This window comes from Dermacentor variabilis, chromosome 1, assembly GCF_050947875.1.
Source record: "Dermacentor variabilis isolate Ectoservices chromosome 1, ASM5094787v1, whole genome shotgun sequence".
Taxonomy (NCBI): domain Eukaryota; kingdom Metazoa; phylum Arthropoda; class Arachnida; order Ixodida; family Ixodidae; genus Dermacentor; species Dermacentor variabilis.
The window spans coordinates 250132937-250153032 of NC_134568.1; the positions used below are offsets into that span (position 1 = coordinate 250132937).

The following is a 20096-nucleotide window of genomic DNA, read 5'->3' on the forward strand; positions in this document are numbered from 1 at the left end:
TTTGGAAACCTTGTTTGCAACCAGGTTCTAAATATGTTTGAGAGGCTATTCATCCAGTTGTTTCATGAAAATTACTAAGCTTGTGTTTTGTACTGGTCCCAATTCTCTCTATAGATAGTAGTCTCTCTTTTCTTTAGCAAGTATACGTGTAGTACCTTATTATTCTCGAATAAATATTCCTACTGTAAATAAATGCATCCTTGCTTGACTGTTCGACATCCGATACGTTATTCATTTTCGAAAAAGTTGATATTTGCCCAGCTCGAGTAATTTGGCATTTGCTGCATTCTTGTTTACACGAAACATTAAAGTGCTGGCTGAATACAAAGTTGAGCACATATAATAAAGCCTGCAATTTCACATAACTACATCTCTTCCTCAGCCTCCAAATTACATATGACTGCTGTATACCATATTTCCAGATAAGGTAAACTCCAGGCCCTGGTTTTGTTCTGCCCCCTATTCTGCAGTGAAACTATAAAACTGTATTTCTATACCATACCTATTCCTTGACTACAGTAAAAGTTGTGCATTAGTGGTTGCTGTGGAGCTAGTTGGTTTAGCGAGATGCACAACTTGCATACAAAGTAAGGCCTGTCTCACTGACGGTTATCCCTTATAAAGGGAACTGACATGCTGTCCCATGTAAGTGAACTTACAAAAATTGGCAAACAAATTTTTCCAGCACTCTATGAGCATCCTTATTTTGTGTGCGTGTAAATTTTTCACGTGCTTTCAAAGAGTGTTATAAGGAAACAAAATCGCACTTCCCTTGCACATCGATTCACTGATTACAGTTGGCCATGCTGTGTAAAACATGCTGTAAAAGTGGAGTACATTTATTTCAAAACCCCCACAATTCCACACACAGTTACCTGAAGATAAAGCAATCGTATAATAAAGTGGTGAAGGGGTGGTGTGGAGGGAGAATGCAAAAATACACACGTACATGAGCAACCTGCATTGCAACAAGATTTTATTAGAAACTCAACAGGCAACTGCATAAAATACTTCTTGCTATTCAATAAAGGCACATGGTTAGAAAAAAAAGTCTGCAGTATGCTGTCATTGTCACCTGTACCAAGATGGCAGTATGCTGCATCAATAAAAGAAGCAGTACAGAGAGCATAAAATAAATGAAAGTGCACACAATTCTACAATAAATTTCTTTTTTCTTCCTGCACACTGCCAGCTACTGCAAGACATGATAGACATTCTGCTCTATGCACTGCTTAGTGGTGTGCTAGACTCTAAAATGGGCAACACTTATACCAGTAGTTCGATGCCATGCGATTTCTTGCTGAACATGTAAATGCAGCCTTGTACTATGGTTCCTGAAAGACATGAACCTACGCTAAAGGCTATAATATTCACTACAATTGTTTATGTACAAGTTCATGTAATTCATGCAAAACTTGATCACTGCTCTTTTTTTTATGACAATTCTCTGCCAATGTTAATTTTTGATAAAAGGATACATATATATCTATACATATATACACATATAAAAATATGCATAGAACCTCTGAAGATGTGACAAACAATATAGTACATAATTGTGCCAAAAGGTTTTGCATACACATGTGCAGCTTGTACTGCATATGTCCAAACAGCACATTTCAGAGGAAAGCAAATGCAATAACAAAAGGAGTTAAATGTGCATGATGTTCTTTTTCTTTTTACCTGCAACTAGTCAACCCCACGGACCAGAAGTACATGCATAACATGTCTACAAGAGCTACTAGGTGGAAGACATGAATGTACAGGCCCAGCTTAGTTATTTTACCATCAGTGAGCTTATTAACTGCAAGTTGGGCACACAGGCAATTAGCCTAACCCCCATCAACACCTTAACATCAACACCTTAAAATGCACTCATTATTGCTGTTGTGCCACCATCAGGCTTTCCTGGACTTTGAAGCTGGACGCTGCAGAACACTTAACAAATACAGAGCACTGCTTCGTAACTGCAATAGTGCGTACATGCTGCAGTCAAACAGCAGTATTCGACTATATTTCCACTTTGACTAGATTTTGGTGGGCATACTACCTAATTACACATTTGAACAGGAGACAGACAACACAACATGATGGTTTCACCAGTGCACAATACCACCACTTACAAGGTGAGACAAGACAGCTCACAGCAAGAACTCTTTTTTTTTCTTGCCACCAACTAGCCACACCAAAATTGACGCTTCTGGCAGTCATAACGAGTGCCTCTGGGGACATGGGGTAGGTGTAATGACCCCAGCATTTTCCAGTTTTCTTCAACTATTAAAAAAGATAAAAAGAAAAAAAGTCAGTGTTACTGCTACATAAAGCGAAGCTAATTCAACAATCTAGATATGATGCACAACTTCTGGAAGCATCAAAGAGTTATCGTAGAGTGAAGCTGGTGAAGAAAAGAAAAGCTGCTCAGTGAAGAACCATGTTGACGGTGAGCTTATTCCGAGGGTTCACGCACAACACGACCATTGAGAGGCTGCGGAGGTCGAAAGTTCTTGAGGATTGGGCCATCGGTAGGCACCTGGGGTCCTCCTCCTTCTTTGTAAGACAACAGCTGGCGGAATGCTTCAAACTAAATGGAAGGGAAGACGAGGGATGGGGAGGGGGGATAGAAGTGAGAAAAGTTCAGAGAATGCTTGGACTAAGCAGGTGAAAGCTGCCTACAAAAGTTTTGTGTTTGGTTAAAACAGGACCTATGTTTAAAATTTTTTTTTTATCAATATGTTCTCATGACAAATTATGAAAAAAAAGACACAATGGGAGTATGATGTAGAATCCATTCAGCACTAACATTACTTCAAGCTACCAAGAGTTTGTGATCACCAGCATTTCCCTCTATTGCATTTTTACATGTGCAAATTAATTGACACACAGCAGATTTTTTTAACAGCGTGATACAAGATGAAGGAAACTAGAAGAAAGGGGGTTAACTGAGGGGCCCGATTTTTATTAGTCATATTATAAGAAGCCAACAAACACTGACACTAAGGACAATATAGGGGAAATTACTTGTGCTTAATAAATGAAAATAAAGAAACAATAAATTAATGGAAATGAAAATGGATGAAAAAACAACTTGCGGCAGGTGGGGTACAATCCCACAACCTTCGCATTTTATGCGCGATGCTCTACCAATTGAGCTACCTTTATATTGTTACTTTTAAACTGTGAGAATTCTTAGTTTATATTTTGCCCGATTCATGCAGCTGCGTGCCACTAAGGTGTTATAGATGTCCATGGCTTTGTCTAGCTATCAAGAGACGGCACTTATTACCGGGGGCTGCTCAGCTATCACGTAAAAATATGATGGCAAAACAAAAATTAAAATGAATTTGGTATTGATGGCTAGAAAGCTTCTACACTTCTTTTTTGTTTAAGCTAGCGCAACTAAACTGCATGAGAATTCAAGCTCCATATTGCTTCAAGCATCTGTTTAAATTGCTGCCACCTTGCGATATTGTTGCATAGGTTGCCCGTTAAGATTTTTTTTCCTGGTAACTGTGTTTGTGTAAACAGAAAGCATAGAGCTCAGTAGTGCTTCAAACTGGTTGACATTATTTAAGTATGCCTCGCCAATGGCCATGACCACCACTGTGTAAAGGTCATGGTCCACCAGTTGACCAGCCACACACAACAAATGCATAATAAAAGGAGATGAAGGAGGCCTTAGCTATGAGGATTGCTAATTCAAACAAATAAGTTTTACAGTTTACTAACTATCCTACATGTGTGGAAGTACCCCTTTAAGCTTGAATATTTATTGTAGAAACATTTTGTGCAGTGAAAGTAGTTTCTTTGGCAATTTATTTTTTACATTAATTGGTACTATGAACCAGGATCATATTAAAAACCACCAATTTATTTTTTCTTTCTTTTTCATGCAGGCTGAACTTTTCATCTTATGGTACTCTTTGTGCCTATCACAGGGCAAAGATTTTGCTTTATAGCACAGCCTGCTTACATGGCTGCTGTTGCCAGATAATTTCCTATCTCTGCACTTTAATGTCAAGTGATTGATGTTTGTGTAATGGCGGTATTGGGGCATTCTTGATCTGTGAACAATTACTTTTAACATTTTTTACCTAAAACATACGTACAGCCTTTTAGGCTCCCTTTTAAAAGCCAGAGACACACCATTGGCGATTCCACGAGAGATGAAACATGCATGTCCGCTTGATATTTTTGTTTTGCTTGTTTTTTTGTTTTTTTTTTTGTCGTAAGAATATTCAAACTGAACAGAACCAAAAATTTTATTCCCGAAAGGCGTTCCCAACAAGCCAGAAAAATATTTGAAGGTGGCAGCGTGAGCGTCCTCCTATGCTTACCACAATATCTTCCGATTTCACAGCCAAATTATATGCAAACTAAAAACAGTGTGTTGAAAAACATTTCTGCTCATTTTAATATGCTTCGCAGTAAATTAGTTCCATGCATTTTTTTATGCTGTCCACAAACGAAAAAATGTAAAGGAAATTCCAAACATAGCCCAAATGAGAAAAAAATTGTAACTGATACGTCGTGGTACATTTTCAATTTCACACAGAAACTTGAAAAAGGTATCAAACATAAGGTTCCCTTTGCAAAATTTATGCAAAATATTATCTTCCTACATGAAACACAAGAAAAAGAAAAGTTAAATAAAGAACTCATTAAAAAAAAAGAAACTCCCGTTACCATTTTAAAAAAAAAGTTTGGCGCAAGTCTGCTTATGTCAGGCAAAATGTGGGTGCAATAATGTGTTTCCTCATTTGCTTTATTCACAAAATATAATGGGCCAAAGTGGCCCACGTTGAGTGTGCTGGCTTCAGTACCTTTGCTGGTTGTCTATCAGTTTGCATTGTAAGCAAATCTAGTTCTAATTTCTTTGCTGCTTCAGAAGTTCACTCTGGCAGCTTGTTTTCAACAAAAACGTATTGTCAGATTTTATTTGTGTCTAGCACGTGCAAAGGTGGGGGGCTGCCACCCGCTAATGTGCTAATGCGTACCGAGTTCGCAGCCTGCAACCTCTGTGGGCATCACACTTACGTCTCCATTATTCGCTTGTCAACAGCATGCGAGACACTGTGAGTGCATGTTGTGGCCGACTTTGCCAAAACCCGCCTGGTGCGCACAGTAAATCACCTGTAAGCGGCGCCAAGGCAGGCTAATCTGTAAGCGACGGAGCACTTTCATAATCAGCAGTGTGCTATTATGGAGGTGCTGCTTCACTGCCTGTTCACCATCCCATATATGCAATGGATAGTGGAACCTTCTTTGGCACCATTGCGTGCAACTCATGCTGTGCCTTTCTAAAAACTGATTTGAGTCATTTCCCAAGCCATTTTATTTAGTTTCCTGTTATCACATGTTTTCCACGTCGCTCACAGGTAACGTCTTCCTGTCTTACCTTGACCTTCACCACTGTGTTTCAGCTGTCCGAAAAAAATGCAGTGCAGCATGACTGAGCCAAAGGTTGCCGAAGTTGTCTAATTTATGATGTTTTGACAGCGCCTTGCTAACACGCTTTCCCACGCCAAGTACAGCAATGGTCATTGGTGGCACGAGACGGACACTGTCCTTCGATAACAAGCATGGCCCACACGTTTTCACAGCAAAAAGCTTTAGACAGGCGCGTTCATAAAACGTGAAACCATGAGACATTCTGGAGGCTCAGTCACGACAGCAGCGCAGAAAAAGGAACAGAAAGAATGCGGTGCTGTTCAGTAGGAACATTTAGACTTGGTCTAGCTGTTCCAATACATGTGGTGCATGCGGCTCGTAGCTTGGTCCGAGTAATCTGTGCCGATTATTTAGGCGTTCACAGTAAGAACATTGCTAAGAAAAGAAAAAAAAACAATTTTCGTTGCATAACCATTTTGAATGTTGCTTCCCTGCTGCTGCCAGAGGTTGAGGATATTCACGACATTGATGAGGTCTGCCAGCACTGCTTTACGCGCCTCAAGGAAATCCTGTCTTCATCTAGTGACACCCGCGATGAAGCAGACAAGGCATTCCTTCAGGAAGAAGAAGTGATTGATGACATGAACAGGTACATCCACTTTTCCTTTGATGTTTCACCATTGAAGCCACCGTCTTCCATTCCCAAACACAGCAGACGATCTTACGGAAAGAGAAAACGGGCTGAGAGTGAAAGTGTCGTGGTGACGAAGATATGCTCAACTATGAGCGCTGCATACGGAAGCGTCAGTACACTTGAGCTGTCTGTGACAGAATGTCGTACGTGCAATTGCTGGTTAAACAGCTTGAAGCAAGTGTACAAGGCTTCAAGGTCCTATCAAGAGCAACTCCTCTTAACAATCGTGCCACCAGAAGTTGAAAATAAATGCAATTTCAAGAGGCAATCCCAGCTGTCGCAATGTACGTGCTCAGAAAGGCTCGAAATTCACATGAGAAGCATGGAATGTGGTCAGAGTCTTATCCATACACGAGCTCAAGCTTAAGCCTAATGGATCTACAAGGTGTGCTTGACTACTTCACCAAGTACGAACTTGGGTGCTCTCGGCAGAGCCCAAACAAGAAGGATGTTGTATCAGTCATCACATACGGCCAGAGAGAGTATGTCTCAAAGCGGTTTATGACATATTCTATATGCGAGACGTTCCAGATGTTCAAAGCGGGTCACCCCAAAAGTGCCATTGCCCTGTCAAAGTTTTACAACCTGCGTCCAAAATGGGTGCTGCTCGCACCGCATCAAGAGCTTTGCATTTATTGTGCTAATGCCAACCTTTGTGGCTCCACACTTGAGAATGTAACCAGCATGGAAATCTCATTGGAAGGCATGAAAGCACTGTGCCTTTGTAGCACCACAACCACAGATTGTATGTTAGGCTAAGCCTCACTTTGTATGTTGAAAGCCTCACTTTCGCCAGTCTGGGAATGTTCAACAAGGATGAAGTCTCATATGCTGCCTGGGAAAGCGGTGACCTGATCAGGTAGACATTGTCTCCAAACCATTTTGTGAAAGTGCTCGGCAAATGGGTGACCAAATGGATTCCTCATGAATACATACGCTGCACTCAGACCGTGGCTATTCAAGAGGCAAAGAAGTGTGAGCAGCGTGCAAGTGTTGTTCTGCATTTTGATTTTGCAAAAAACTGGACGATTCTTCTCTCAAGTGAAACACAATCGTACCATTGGCACAAGAAACAAATCTCCATTTTCACCTGTGTTGCCACAATAAGGAAAGCAACGCACAGCTTTGCTGTCATAGGCGACGACATGCATCACGATGCAGCGCATGCCCGCTACGCCCTAGGTGCTATGCCCTAGGTGTTACCCCCTAGGTGCTACCCCCTAGGTGCATGAAGTGTTAGATGAAAAAGTACCCACATACTGTCATGTAACATACGTCAGTGATGGGGCAGCGAGCCATTTTTAAGATAGGTACCAACTGTATGAGTTATGCCACTCTAAATATATGTCCGCGAGGTGGATATTTTCCACTACCGTGCATGGGAAGAATGCCTGCGACGGTGCGGGTGGACTGCTTATGCACCAAGCTTCCTTGCACAACCTGAGGTCTGGAAGCGCTGCCTTGATTCAGTTGGCACACGAGATGGTCTCCCATCTTAGTGGCAACCTCAAGAATGTGGCCCTGCTTCATATGCCTGCTGCAGCCATTGAGGAGCTATCGTTAGCAGAAGTCTGCAGTGGTCAGCGCACTGTCCGTTGCAAGAACTGCCGCTAGCCAGCTGATGGTGATTAAACCCTTTTAAACACTAACTGCAGGGGACAAACACTAAATTTGTTTGAGCACCCAAACCCAACTAGTGTTCAGTTTGTTCTCTCTCGCGTCCCAGAAAACAATGCAGAAAACATGTTCTCTGTTCTTGCCACAATAAAAAACCCAGGTAAACCTTCCTTCGTTTGCGGCAACCATTGCCTTTTAGTTTTTTAAAAGAGCGAATGTTAACTGGAACGAGTCATCACGGCACTAAAGCTAGCATGCTCAACATGGGCCACTTTGGCTCGCTATATGTTGTGAATAAAGCAAATAAAGCAAACTGATGGTTGAATTACCCACCATCAGTTTCAATACCAAGATATAAAATTCTCTGAAAAGGGACCTTGTGCCTTAATAAAACATGAGTTAATCCAGCCCACCTTTGATTTGACTTTTTGTTCGAGAAAACGAAAAGGTTCCCACACTTATTTGGAGACTTCCTTTCAAGTCAAACTTTGGAAAAGTCTAGCCAATTTTTCATGTCCTGCTGCAGTTGAATTGACAGAACCTGAGTGCAAGATTTTCCAGTAATAACTCTGGTGAGAGTATAAAGCATGCAGGTTCAAATGGCAACAACACATTCTGTGCTGATGCTTTACCATTTTTGGGAAGAATGACAACTTGCAGAAGCTGTGACAGAAAGATTAGTAAATTAATATTTTAAAAGTTAGGCAGTTTCCTTTACATTTTAGAAACATTATGATGCAGGACACTATAGACGGGGCATATTTAAAATTGAATAAATCAGATAAAATACGAAAACTTGTGCCAATGTTTCAATGATGCAAGCCCTTTCTTTGCAGCTTGAAAAAAAGAGCAAGCACAAGATAATCTCACCTGTTCTCGTGACACTTCAATGGGTTCCTTGAAGACAATCCAAGTGACGCTCTCATAACAAGGTGGTGTAGTCAGGGAGCCTTCATACGTCCAATATGAACCATTGGCTGGGAACAGATAAAATTAAATTGAGGTGTCAACAGCAAGGCACAAAGTAAATATAGAACAGACTAGGCCACAAAATAGTATTGTTATGGCCATGATAACTAAGCTGTTGATATAGCTCGTACATTTAAATTACTGCTCAGACCTCAATTAGGGACAAGCAAAGCAAGGCTTACAATATCACAATTCATGTTTTGCACTGTCCTAAGCTGTCGCAAACACACAATTTGGGCTTAATAGCCAACTTCAACAGCTCACCTAATCCTCGAATGGTGGAAATTGAAGCGTCATTTGCAACTTTTAAACAACACAGTGAAAAACTGAACAAGTGCAAAGAGAAAGTTGATGTATGTCAGCAAGTCAAGTACTTGACCGACAAACTTGACGAGCTGGAAAATTGAAGCCGCCGTATTAATATTTTCATCTATAGGCTGACAGAACAAGATAGTGAAACTGCTACTGATCAGAAGCAGGCAATTGTTAATGACAGTCTAAAAGACAAGCTCGGTGTGGATGTTCAATCAATCAAGCATTTTCACTGTAGCAGTAAAAAAAAAAAAAAAAAAAAAAAAAAAAAAAAAAAAAAAACCGTAGGTAACCGAATTCGACCTGTCATTTTGCGCTTTTATAATATCACTGAAAAGATGTCTGTGCTTCAAATCTGTTTTAGGCAGTCATTTATTTGTTTCTGACGATATCTTGGCACCTGCTCACCCGTGAACAGGGTGTACTGATTCGTCAGGCCCAGACTGAAACACTCCCTACACCAGCGCAAATGCACCTCCTCTGCGGCCTCTTACCTGAAGATCCCCCACCCTGCCGATACTGTGGCGAACACTCGAACACATCCCATATCCTCTGGTCCTGTGGACCACCCCCATTTCACCTGCCTGTCCCTATAAATCTTCCCCCTAAACCCCATGCTGGGTGGCTGAGAGAAGCAGCCAGCGCCGACGACCAATGGTACCTTACGGCGTTTATCAGTGCTGCACTGAAGAATGCCGCAAGTGAGGCTCTGAACTGAGGGCCTTTCCACCACTCCACCCAACATGAAAATAAGGTTTTTTCTCTCTCTCTCTTGGCACCTGTTGATACCATACACAGTAAGCTTCGGCAATCATGCAAAACAGAAAGAGAAAATGATGATAAATCTACTCTTGTCTACAACATACTCAAAGTAAATGACAAATTGTATGGTTAGGATGAGATGGAAAATTCAAGAGTATTGCCCAAAGAAACATGTCGTGCAGATGCCAGTAAACCTAATGTTACTTGCGCGTGGCAATGTAAATGTACACCTTCATTGGTTGCTAAAAAAGTCTACTGTTGCACCGTTCGAAAGGAAAAAAGAAAATCATGTAACCTTCAATCACTGCTTAAAAATAACACCAGTAAGTTTTGGAAAGTTATCTCCCCTTGTACTACTACTTCTAGTATATCACTGCAAGACGATTCCGGCATCCCCATCAATTGAGAGGACTGTGCAAATGTCTTTAACAATCACTTTTCCGCCATGCTTGCCCAGGAGGATCATTCTAACATGCCTTCAGCGATAGAGCTAGATTGCCCGTTTATGGAACCAATCACCATAACCCCCAACGGTATTTCCAGATTAATTAGCACTCTTAAATTACCATTCTTAAGGTAGCCACGTCCGCTGGTATAGACGGTACAATCTCAAAGATATTAAATCACACTGTCATTCCTTCTAGTGCTATCCTTTGCCGCATCTTTCAACAATCATTATCGTCAGTCGAGGTACCATACGATTGAAAGCTCCGTAAAGTTATTCCTATTTAAATCTGGTAACAAAAGTTCTGTTAACAACTACCATCCCATATCTCTAACAACTGTCTCTGGAAAACTTCTTGAACACACAATTGTATCTAACACTGCACAACACTTACAAAAAAAAAACGGTTTCTTCTTTCCTAACCAACATGGATTTAAAAAAGGTCTTTCATGTGAAACACAATTACTTGAATTTACTAATTTACTAATGACCTTCACACAAGCATGGATGATAATTCCCAGACTGACTCTGTATTCATAGATTCTTTCAAAGGCATTTGACAGTGTTGCGCACAGACGTCTGTTTGCCAAACCATCTTGCCTTAACCTCGACTCCCTAACCGTCTGATGGCTTCAAAACTTCTCGTCATTCCATAAACAGTTCACAGTCATTGACAACCACTCTTCTGATACATCTAACATTACGTCCGGAGTACCTCAGGGTAGCATGCTGGGTCCACTTTTCTCACTTTCATAAATGACCTTCACTCAGGTATTTCATCAACAATTCGGTTGTATGTGGATGACTGTTGTACATCGAAAAATTCAAGCACCCCCATTATGACTACACTGCTCTTCAACAAGACCTTGAGTGGTGTTCCTCATGGCAATTGATGTCAAATACACATAAATGCAAGTTTATTACATTTAGTCGTAAACATATCAATTCTTCATTTAACTACACGCTTAATAACCATTCTCTTTCCAGCACATCCTCATATAAGTATCTAGGCGTCCATCTTACACCAACTCTTCCATGGTATGTAAACTCATATCAACACAATTACAGAAAAAGCATTGCAAACACTCGGCTATCTGAAGCGTAATCTTTACAATGCTCTTCAAACTACCAGCAAGCTAGCTTATCAAACATTTGTGGGCCCTCAACTAGAACATGCCGCACCCATTTGGTCACCTTACCAAACTTATCTAATCAATGACTTTGAAGCTATTCAGAACCGAGCATACACTCTAGCGTAACAAACATCAAGATAGCACAAATACTTCCGCTTTTAGAAAAATGTCCAACTATTTCACTACCTTGTCTAGTGCACAAGATAATTCACAGTGAGCATTCATTTTTCTTAAGCTCTTCCATTCCGTTCTTCAAGACGTCTGCATAATGAACATAGCTGACAAAACTAGTGCGTTTAATTCATCTGCCCCGCCACAGGCTATTAAATATTGGAATAGTCTTCCTGACACAATAGCTAATATTGTTAATCCTGTGACTTTTAGACAGGAGTTACTGCACATTTTAAATGTTGATTTTGAATTGATTATGCAAATATGCCATGTGAACGTGTTTTAAATAGAATTAACTGTACATTTACAAATTTCTTACTGTAACCTGAATTGTATAAACTGGATACGGCCTTTATCGCTAAGTGCTGTATAACTTCCATTTCCATTATGGAGAATTTATGTACAGCAAGTTTCCTTGCTCCTTTTCATTGTTTGAACCTTATTGTAGCCTGTGAGCACCTTGAATAAATAAACAAATAATAAGTAAATTGTCCTTGATATACTGTGATCGCTGTGGATAATGTATAACATTCACATAAAAAGAAAAATACAATATGTGCAGAAATCAAGGCAATACTGCCAACATTCGTGGACTTGCCAGTGAGCTAAAAGCAACAATTGCATCTGCCCGCTTTACCTTCTTTTCAACTACGCTAACAACTTTCATGACACAAAAACTGCAAAAATTTCGGCACTATCTCTCCCGGCCTGAAAGTTCCATTATCCACTTAGAAAAGGATGGTGAAGTTGCTGACAACACACCCACAATCGCAAATGCCTTCAATGTGTATTTTCAATCTGTTTTCACATCCTCTACTGTACCTAGAGAGCAGGGAAGCGCTTAACGTCTCAACTAACAATGACACAAATAGAGTTCATGGAACCAGGAATTTTGAACCTGCTGCTGCAAATGGATGTTACAAAATCTCCAAGACCCAACAAGATTTCTAACACGATCCAAATGCATTATGCGGAACAAGTAATGCCTTTTATTTATAAAATTTTCACAGCATCTCTTCAAACCTCTACCCTGCCAAAAGACTGTCTGCGTGCAAAAATTATCCCTATCCATAAAGGTGACAGCAAATTATGCGTAAACACCTACAGGCCCATTTCGCTAACCAGTTGTTGCTGTAAGCACATGGAACATATTATCAAGAAAGCTATTATGGCCAACCTCGAAGAAAACAAATAATTGTAATTCAAGCAACACAGTTTCCCCAAAGGTGTTTCCACTGTGACGTAACTTCTAGAAATAACACTTTACTTTGCGACTGTAATTAACTTTAGACTTCAAGCTGATGGCAATATTCACCCACTTTTTGAAGGCATTTGACGGGGCATTAGAAGTTAACAAGCTTAGAGCCATCGGAATAGAAGAAAGTGATATCATGAATGAATGCATGTTTCTAACTGCAGGCAGTATGTTAATGTAGGTGAGGTAGAATCTGAAATGTTTGGAAGTCTTTTTGGCTGTTCCACAGGGTTCTGTGCTAGGTTCCATTTTATTTTTAATATACATAAATGAAGAAATGTCATGCACCTTCATGTTAAGCCAGGTAACACTAAAACATTCGCAGATGACTGCGTCATATACACAGCAGTGCGAACATGGGCAACACAATCAAAATTAAATTCGTCTTTGCTTAATATCTCCACATGGTGCTAGGAATGGGGTGTAGATGCAAACTTAAGCAAGGCTTCTTGCATGTCAATAACACATACAAAAAAAAAGCAATTAGACTTCCCTTATAACATCATGGGATCAATTGATCAAGGGATCTGCACAGGATCATAAGTAATTGTGAGTAATAATAACAAAGACATTAAAATGAGACACACACATTAAAGACATGTGCCAAAAGGTGTTCAGACAGTTGGGCTTTCTTCGTATAAAACTAGCAATAGCACCACCGCATGTTAAATTATCAAGTTACAAATCACTCGTGTGTCCAATCCTCAGATACAGCCACTGTGACGTAACTTCTAGAAGTAACACACAACTTTGCGACTGTAATTAACTTTAGACTTCAAGCTGATGGCAATATTCACAGACTTTTTGAAGGCATTTGACGGGGCATTAGAAGTTAACAAGCTTAGAGCCATCGGAATAGAAGAAAGTGATATCATGAATGAACGCATGTTTCTAACTGCAGGCAGTATGTTAATGTAGGTGAGGTAGAATCTGAAACATTGTGCTTTTGGATCAGTAACATTTTGACGCTGCCAGCCAAGTTGAGTCAAGCCAAGCCGAAGAAGTCCACTACTTCTGCTGAAGAGGAATCAGAATGGCAGTTACGTGTCCTCATCGTTGTGATTACTCTGGAATCCACATCAAGCTTATGTGACCAAACATTTATACCCCTGTCACACAGTAAATTCAATGCCATTTCCAATGAATGACATTTGTTACAGTTAATGTCATTATCAACGCACGCTGTTACACGGCGAGAACTAATGTCATTTGAAGATGACAACAGCAATGATAGTAAAAAAGAAAAGAGGCAAAAACAGCGTCAAAAGCACTTTTGTCCAATAATTATTTTCCAATATGATAAATTCCATTGGAATATGCGATCCTTCCTTTCACATTGTGCTTCTGGATCAGTAACATTTTGACGCTGCCAGCCAAGTTGAGTCAAGCCAAGCCGAAGAAGTCCACTACTTCTGCTGAAGAGGAATCAGAATGGCAGTTGCGTGTCCTCATCGTTGTGATGTGCATGTGGGCTCTTAATACCCGCATCGTTGGGGCTTGCCATAGGAAAACACATGCGTGCATTTACGTCAAGTCAATCGAAGTGGCTGTGGCTGACGCTCCAGTGCAACAAACATGACCGCCACAGCCAAACCCAGAGGGCCGTCGAGATACTGGATTGAGAGTAGCTTTCTCTATTTATACACTGAGATGCACTTAAATATCATTACAGTAATATTTAATAAAATCGACAGAACAATAGTTATTTTTGGTTAAACAACAAAAAAGCATGTCCTGGTTGCAAAGCTGATCGGCAGGCTCCGGGTGTCGAGAATACATATTCGGTTCCAAAACAAATGCGAATGAGTTTGGCGAGCTCAATTGTTTTGAAATGTCATTTTCAACGAATGTCATTACATTTTACCGTGTGACAGCAAACAAATGGCATAATGAGCGAATGTCATTCGTTGTAAATGACATTAGACCTGCCATGTGACAGGGGTACTAGGGGTAATCCAAAACAAGGCCCTTCGCTTTGTTTCTCCAGAAGTGAAAGTGTAACTGCACTGTGCAACAACGCCTCCATACAGAATGTGGAAAGCCGCTGACGTATCGCATCTATGAAATTCTTAGAACGCCTTTATCACGACAACATAGCTGTCAACAAAAGTGACTACATCAAACCACCTTAACAACACTCGACGAGAATCAACCATTGAAAATGTATATGGCAGTTTTTATAGAGCTGCGATACTTTCAAATATTCTTTTTTCCCGTCTACCATACAACTCTGGAACAAGCTACCACATGAGTGCATGGTCGTCTTATCCATGGATGCATTCACAGGTAAACTTGAGTTGTTTTCACAGTGTTGTCTCTCCCAAATTGTTTAAACAGCTATCTGACCTTTCATTCACTGTGCAGATACCAATTTTCACGCTTTCATATAGGTAGAGTTGTGGTTGCTTCCTTCCCTGTGAATATATATGTGTGCGTATAATGAATGTGTGTATATATGTATATAGTTTTTTTTTGCATTAATATGTCACTCATTCTCCTTGAAATGTTGCTGTGTCGACATGGCTAATGATGTTGGTGTTTAATAAATGTTTTATTTCATTTTTGTGCATGTTTTGTTTCTACCTGTGTAACTTACCCATTCCTGTATGAGCCTGAGAAGACTAACAGTATGAAATAAATAAATAAACGTGACATGCTCTATTGCTCATTTATGGTGCGATAGTACTAAGGCTTGTCTTCTAATGTGACACTTTTTCCCTGAGAAATGAGCACAGTGATACTGGATAAACGAAACTCGCTTAAACATAAATGCCAGATAAAACCTTGGTTGGCTGCCCATGGGCTCAATGTTTGCAAATCTTAGTTAAACAGAACCCATGTTTTAGTGAACTTCAGTTAAATGGAACTTTAAGCAGAACCACCACCTACATTATCGACATATGAAACAGGAAAAATATGCCAGACATATCAAATGGTGATGCTATAACAAAAAAAATCCAATCCATCAGGCAGTTTTGCAGGAAAGTTTATGCAAATTAAATATGTCAAAGTTGAAACAGTGTTTCCACCATGAGCACCTCACTATAATGATCCTTGAGCATAAAGAGAGCACTCCAGAGTAAGCAGAATCTTGCAGTCAAACTGCCACTACTGCTTCATTCACACTACCAGGAATGAGACCTGAGATGATGCCATTGTTATAAGCTTTGAAGAGATAGTTGAAAATGTAATCGGTGCAGTTCGGGGTGAAGACACAGTCTATTGATGAAGGCATAGGTATTACTGTTCCATTGCACATTACTGTGCCGGACGTGACAGCAAGAGATTCAGTTGAAAGTCTGCAGCATTATTTTGAATGTGTGAACTGTGCAGAGTAATTGGGAATTTTTTTGCACATGAACATAATGTTGCACTAAAGAAGCTGCCAATACTAGAAGCAGAGCATGGTAAAGTCATTTTTCACCACAGTAATATCCAAACATTCAGATGCTCTTTGAATAAAATGATTGTTGGTTATTATTGTGTCCTTCAGTTAAAGGAAACTTCAGATAAACGGACCACATTTTTCTGTCCCTTAGAGTTCCGTTTAAGCGGAGTGTACTGTATATGGGTTTCCTTTATAGCTTTGCGCTACTTTTGGTTCAGTAATTTTTTCTCAATGTTTCAGTAACTATGATTGTGTGCATAAGAAAATTTACACAGATCCCACACCATGTGGGAATCTATGTTAACGCTTCCCATATTTGGTTGCACAATGCATGAGATTAAATGTTTTAAGATATTCACTTCATGTGTATTCCACTTGTATATCACCTGTCCGGCTGTTTATGTCAACGGTCGTGTTTTTGCAGCACTTAAGACACTTTGTGCACTTTGTGACTGTTGAAATACCAAGACACAGTTCCAGATGCACGTATTAAGCGATGCTTGAAATCTTACATCAAATGTTGATGTAGTTGCATCTGTTGATGAAGTATGGCACATTTAATACTGCAATGTTTTTGGTGGCATTATTTTCTTGCCTTGGTTATGGCAGTGGTGAAAGCATGCTCCCATTGTTGTCTTGCTTAGAACTTTTGTTCTCACTATTTGTTCACTTCTAGTGGTGGTGGTGCAACAATGTTTTTTAGCAGCAGCATGACAATGTTTACGCAGTTCAACTTCTTAAGCTGTTTGGGCTCACTTTAGGTTTTGGACCATCATTAGCAGACTAGTGCAGACTCTCCAACACCCAGTGTATTGTAGTAGCACATGTAAAACCATCTGGAGTACAACATACAATATATGGGCCACCTTCTCTGCCTGTTATTCAATGAGGATTAAGGATGCTTTATACTAGTATTGCTGAAACGTGAATTCCAACCAAAATTATTTCAAACATTATTGAGTATTTACCCAAATACCTTTGATCTGCTATTCAAAAGATCAGAACATTCCTTACAACAGTAGATTCAAGTACAGTACAGACCTTCCAGTAAAAACTAGAATAATTAAATTGATTGGTTGATATATACATAACTTAAAGTCAATTTTGATACCTTCATTTCATTGTTCCTCACTTTATCCTTATTTTGTTCTTTTTAAGGCAAACATCATAATTGCTTATACACTGTTACTAAATGCAACCTTTTCTTACCAGGAATCAATGAGTTGATGTCAATATCTTGGTCCAGCGGGCATTTCATTCCCTTGTAAATTACTTTTGACATACAGTCAGTGATCTTTTTCAACTCTTCGTGTTGCTTTCCTTCCTGCAATGAATTAGTCAATGATGAAAGGAACAGTTACTCATGCCCATGCAGACATAACACATTGAAGGCCTAATGTACTGCAAAACCATGGGTCTGATCCTGAGGTCAGAGTTGCTTACATATTTTAGGAAAATAGAATAAATGGCGTAGCAACAGATTAAAAGACCATTAATTCTGAGCATGTCAAAAGTACACTTAGCTATTTCTAGAGAGAACAACGCCAGCCTAAGCTAAGTGAGCAAACAGAAATAAAGTCAACGGATTTGGTTTGGCAAAATGCAGCGATGCTACAACACTTTATGGTATATTCGAAACAGAACAGCGCGGTTTTCATGGGGACAAGCAGGGAGAAACGACACGGACGAGCGCAGACCACTGTTCTTCGTTCCAAGCAATAAACTTCAGTTGCAAGAAAACGGCGCTCGTCCGTGTCGTTTCTCCCTGCTTGTCCCCGCGAAAACCGCACTGTTCTGTTTCGAATATGTCTTACCAACTCGCCCAAAGGTCTGTTTTAACTTTAATGGTATAGCATGCAAGTACCAGAACAATGCCTGTAGCAGATACTAGCATTACTAGAAACTATACTGCTAGAACTACCAGGACTAACATCACTACAAAATTATTTTAACGAAGCACTGTATACATAGCAAAACTACCTAGTTGCAAAGTAATTTTCCTGAGAAAAAAAGACTGTCACAATGTATTTATGTATGCATGTAATGTACATGCCTATCACAAAAAAGTAAAGGCAAGTCTGCTGTTGTAGGCAATGGACAATTGACCTTTATTTTTCTGTGATAGGGCAGTGGTGGTGTTGAACTTTTAGGAAGGGCACTGAAAAATATTTAAATTTTGGTGGAGGGTGTGCAATGCAGAGAAAATCTTATTTTTTGTATCTGTGTACCTTTTGATATGGGGCTTCGGCAAGTTCCTTCAATATGAACCTGTGTGCATCTCACTCAAAAGCAAAACTGGCCTTTATCAAAGAAGACAGTATGGCTTAGAACATTAAAGGAGGAATGCAGACACTTCAGCATTTTTATCTATTAACTTGACATGCTACATGTAAAATACAATTGTTAATATTACAAACTTAAAAACCCTTTCTTTTCCCTTTTTTTTTTAAATGAGCAGTCAGCACACAATGTGCACTGGTAAATACTACCTCAAGTGTGTTAAACTCTGCCACCTTTATGCATTTAACAGCTTTTGCTTCAAAGGACCTTCCTCAAATTTCTGCAGGTCAGAAATGCTATGCTTTAAGTCTAAAGAGTGACAGTGGACTAGTCCACTGTCAAATGCAGCTGCATTTCCAGCTATCCAAATTCTTAAAGTAGCACAAAACACTATTAAGAAATACAGTAATAATACTTGTTTTTATTTTCCAAGTACTACGGCACACAGTAGGCGTTAGGATATAGCAAACAATGATTTAGCACAAATGGTATGAATATTTCCCGAGAAAAAGGTGAACCGAGGGGCTCAATTTATGGTTTGCTACAACCATATGAAGCCGACAAAAAAGAAGCCGGAGAAAGCATAGGAAAAGTTAACTGTGGTTTTAACTGAAATATAGAAATATTAGGCAAAGGAAAATGAAGTTGAACAAAAAGATAATATTGTTATGGTTGATCAGGCACTAGAGATGGCCTGCTTGAAAGAATGAAGGCACTAAGCAATTTCATGAACATAGCTTGATGCACGCCCTTCAGGCCAGTGTTCCCCAGGGGGTTTAAGGTCCATAACATAATTATCTACTTTTTAAGAAAGATATAGAAAGTGCAGGTGGCTTCCAGTAGCAATATGTTATGGTTTGAGTCCAGCTTCGCACAACAGAGGACGTTTTAATGTAATTTTGTGAAAGAAGTATGACGAATCAATTTTTTTTCTACAATGTAAACACCCGTCAAAATGCTTACCTTGAAGAAAACAGCCAGCACAGTCAACCCCTTGTCAGAACAAGCAGCTTCTGATGCCCTGCTATACATGTCAACATTGTAGTGCACCAGATGCAGCTGCGTGAAACAAACAAAGGGCTGTGCAATTAGAAAAATCTGCCTGTAAGTGCTTATATTATACTATTCGACAAAATTCAACTGAGTGAAGTATTTCTTTCATACTGCTAAAATACTTTGAACAATGTAACGGTGATATTCCTCTTGATATCTTCAATCGGCAGATCATGCTGCCACATTTAAAGCACAGCCCACCCACCCACTTACCCCCCCCCCACACACAAGGAGAACAAGCTGACAGGTGGAGACTCAATTCAAAGAAATATGCAGAAATGGGAGAACTTTTCTGAAGGATTGGGTGTTTATTTGAGCAACAAGAAAAAGCGAACATAAGAGAACAAGTAAAGACTCATATCGAGGAGAATACGCTGAAAATCTTCGTACATATTATCAGCGCAAAAAATGACGAGCTGATGAAATGTGCCTCACTCTAGGGGAGAAAGAAGAATGGAGAAGGGAGTGAGTGAATTTTACAAGGGTTGAACCAGCAGGCTTAAGTTGGTAGGCACTACAAATTCCTTGCTATACTCCTGGAACAAAGCAATTAAAACTTGGAGAATTGCACTAAGCGAAATTTTATGACTGCATTACTTTGTTCTGCCTGAAAGTAGAATGCATACAGA

At 39.8% G+C, this 20096-nt stretch overlaps 1 protein-coding gene across 4 annotated transcripts in view; it reads right to left on the reverse strand.

Annotated features, from left to right (window-relative positions):
- Positions 1 to 958: 958 nt before the first annotated feature.
- LOC142560777 (carbonic anhydrase 1-like) overlaps positions 959 to 20096 on the reverse strand; it is a 123803-nt gene continuing 104665 nt past the window's right edge. For all 4 annotated transcript variants that reach the window (XM_075673117.1, XM_075673136.1, XM_075673111.1 and 1 more), the window contains 4 exons: positions 19378 to 19473; positions 17344 to 17458; positions 8570 to 8676; positions 959 to 2581 (listed from right to left, as the gene is read on the reverse strand). In XM_075673117.1, coding sequence (XP_075529232.1) covers positions 2447 to 2581; positions 8570 to 8676; positions 17344 to 17458; positions 19378 to 19473 — 453 coding nt within the window. In that variant the 3' untranslated portion in view covers positions 959 to 2446. The remainder of the gene's footprint in view (positions 2582 to 8569; positions 8677 to 17343; positions 17459 to 19377; positions 19474 to 20096) is intronic.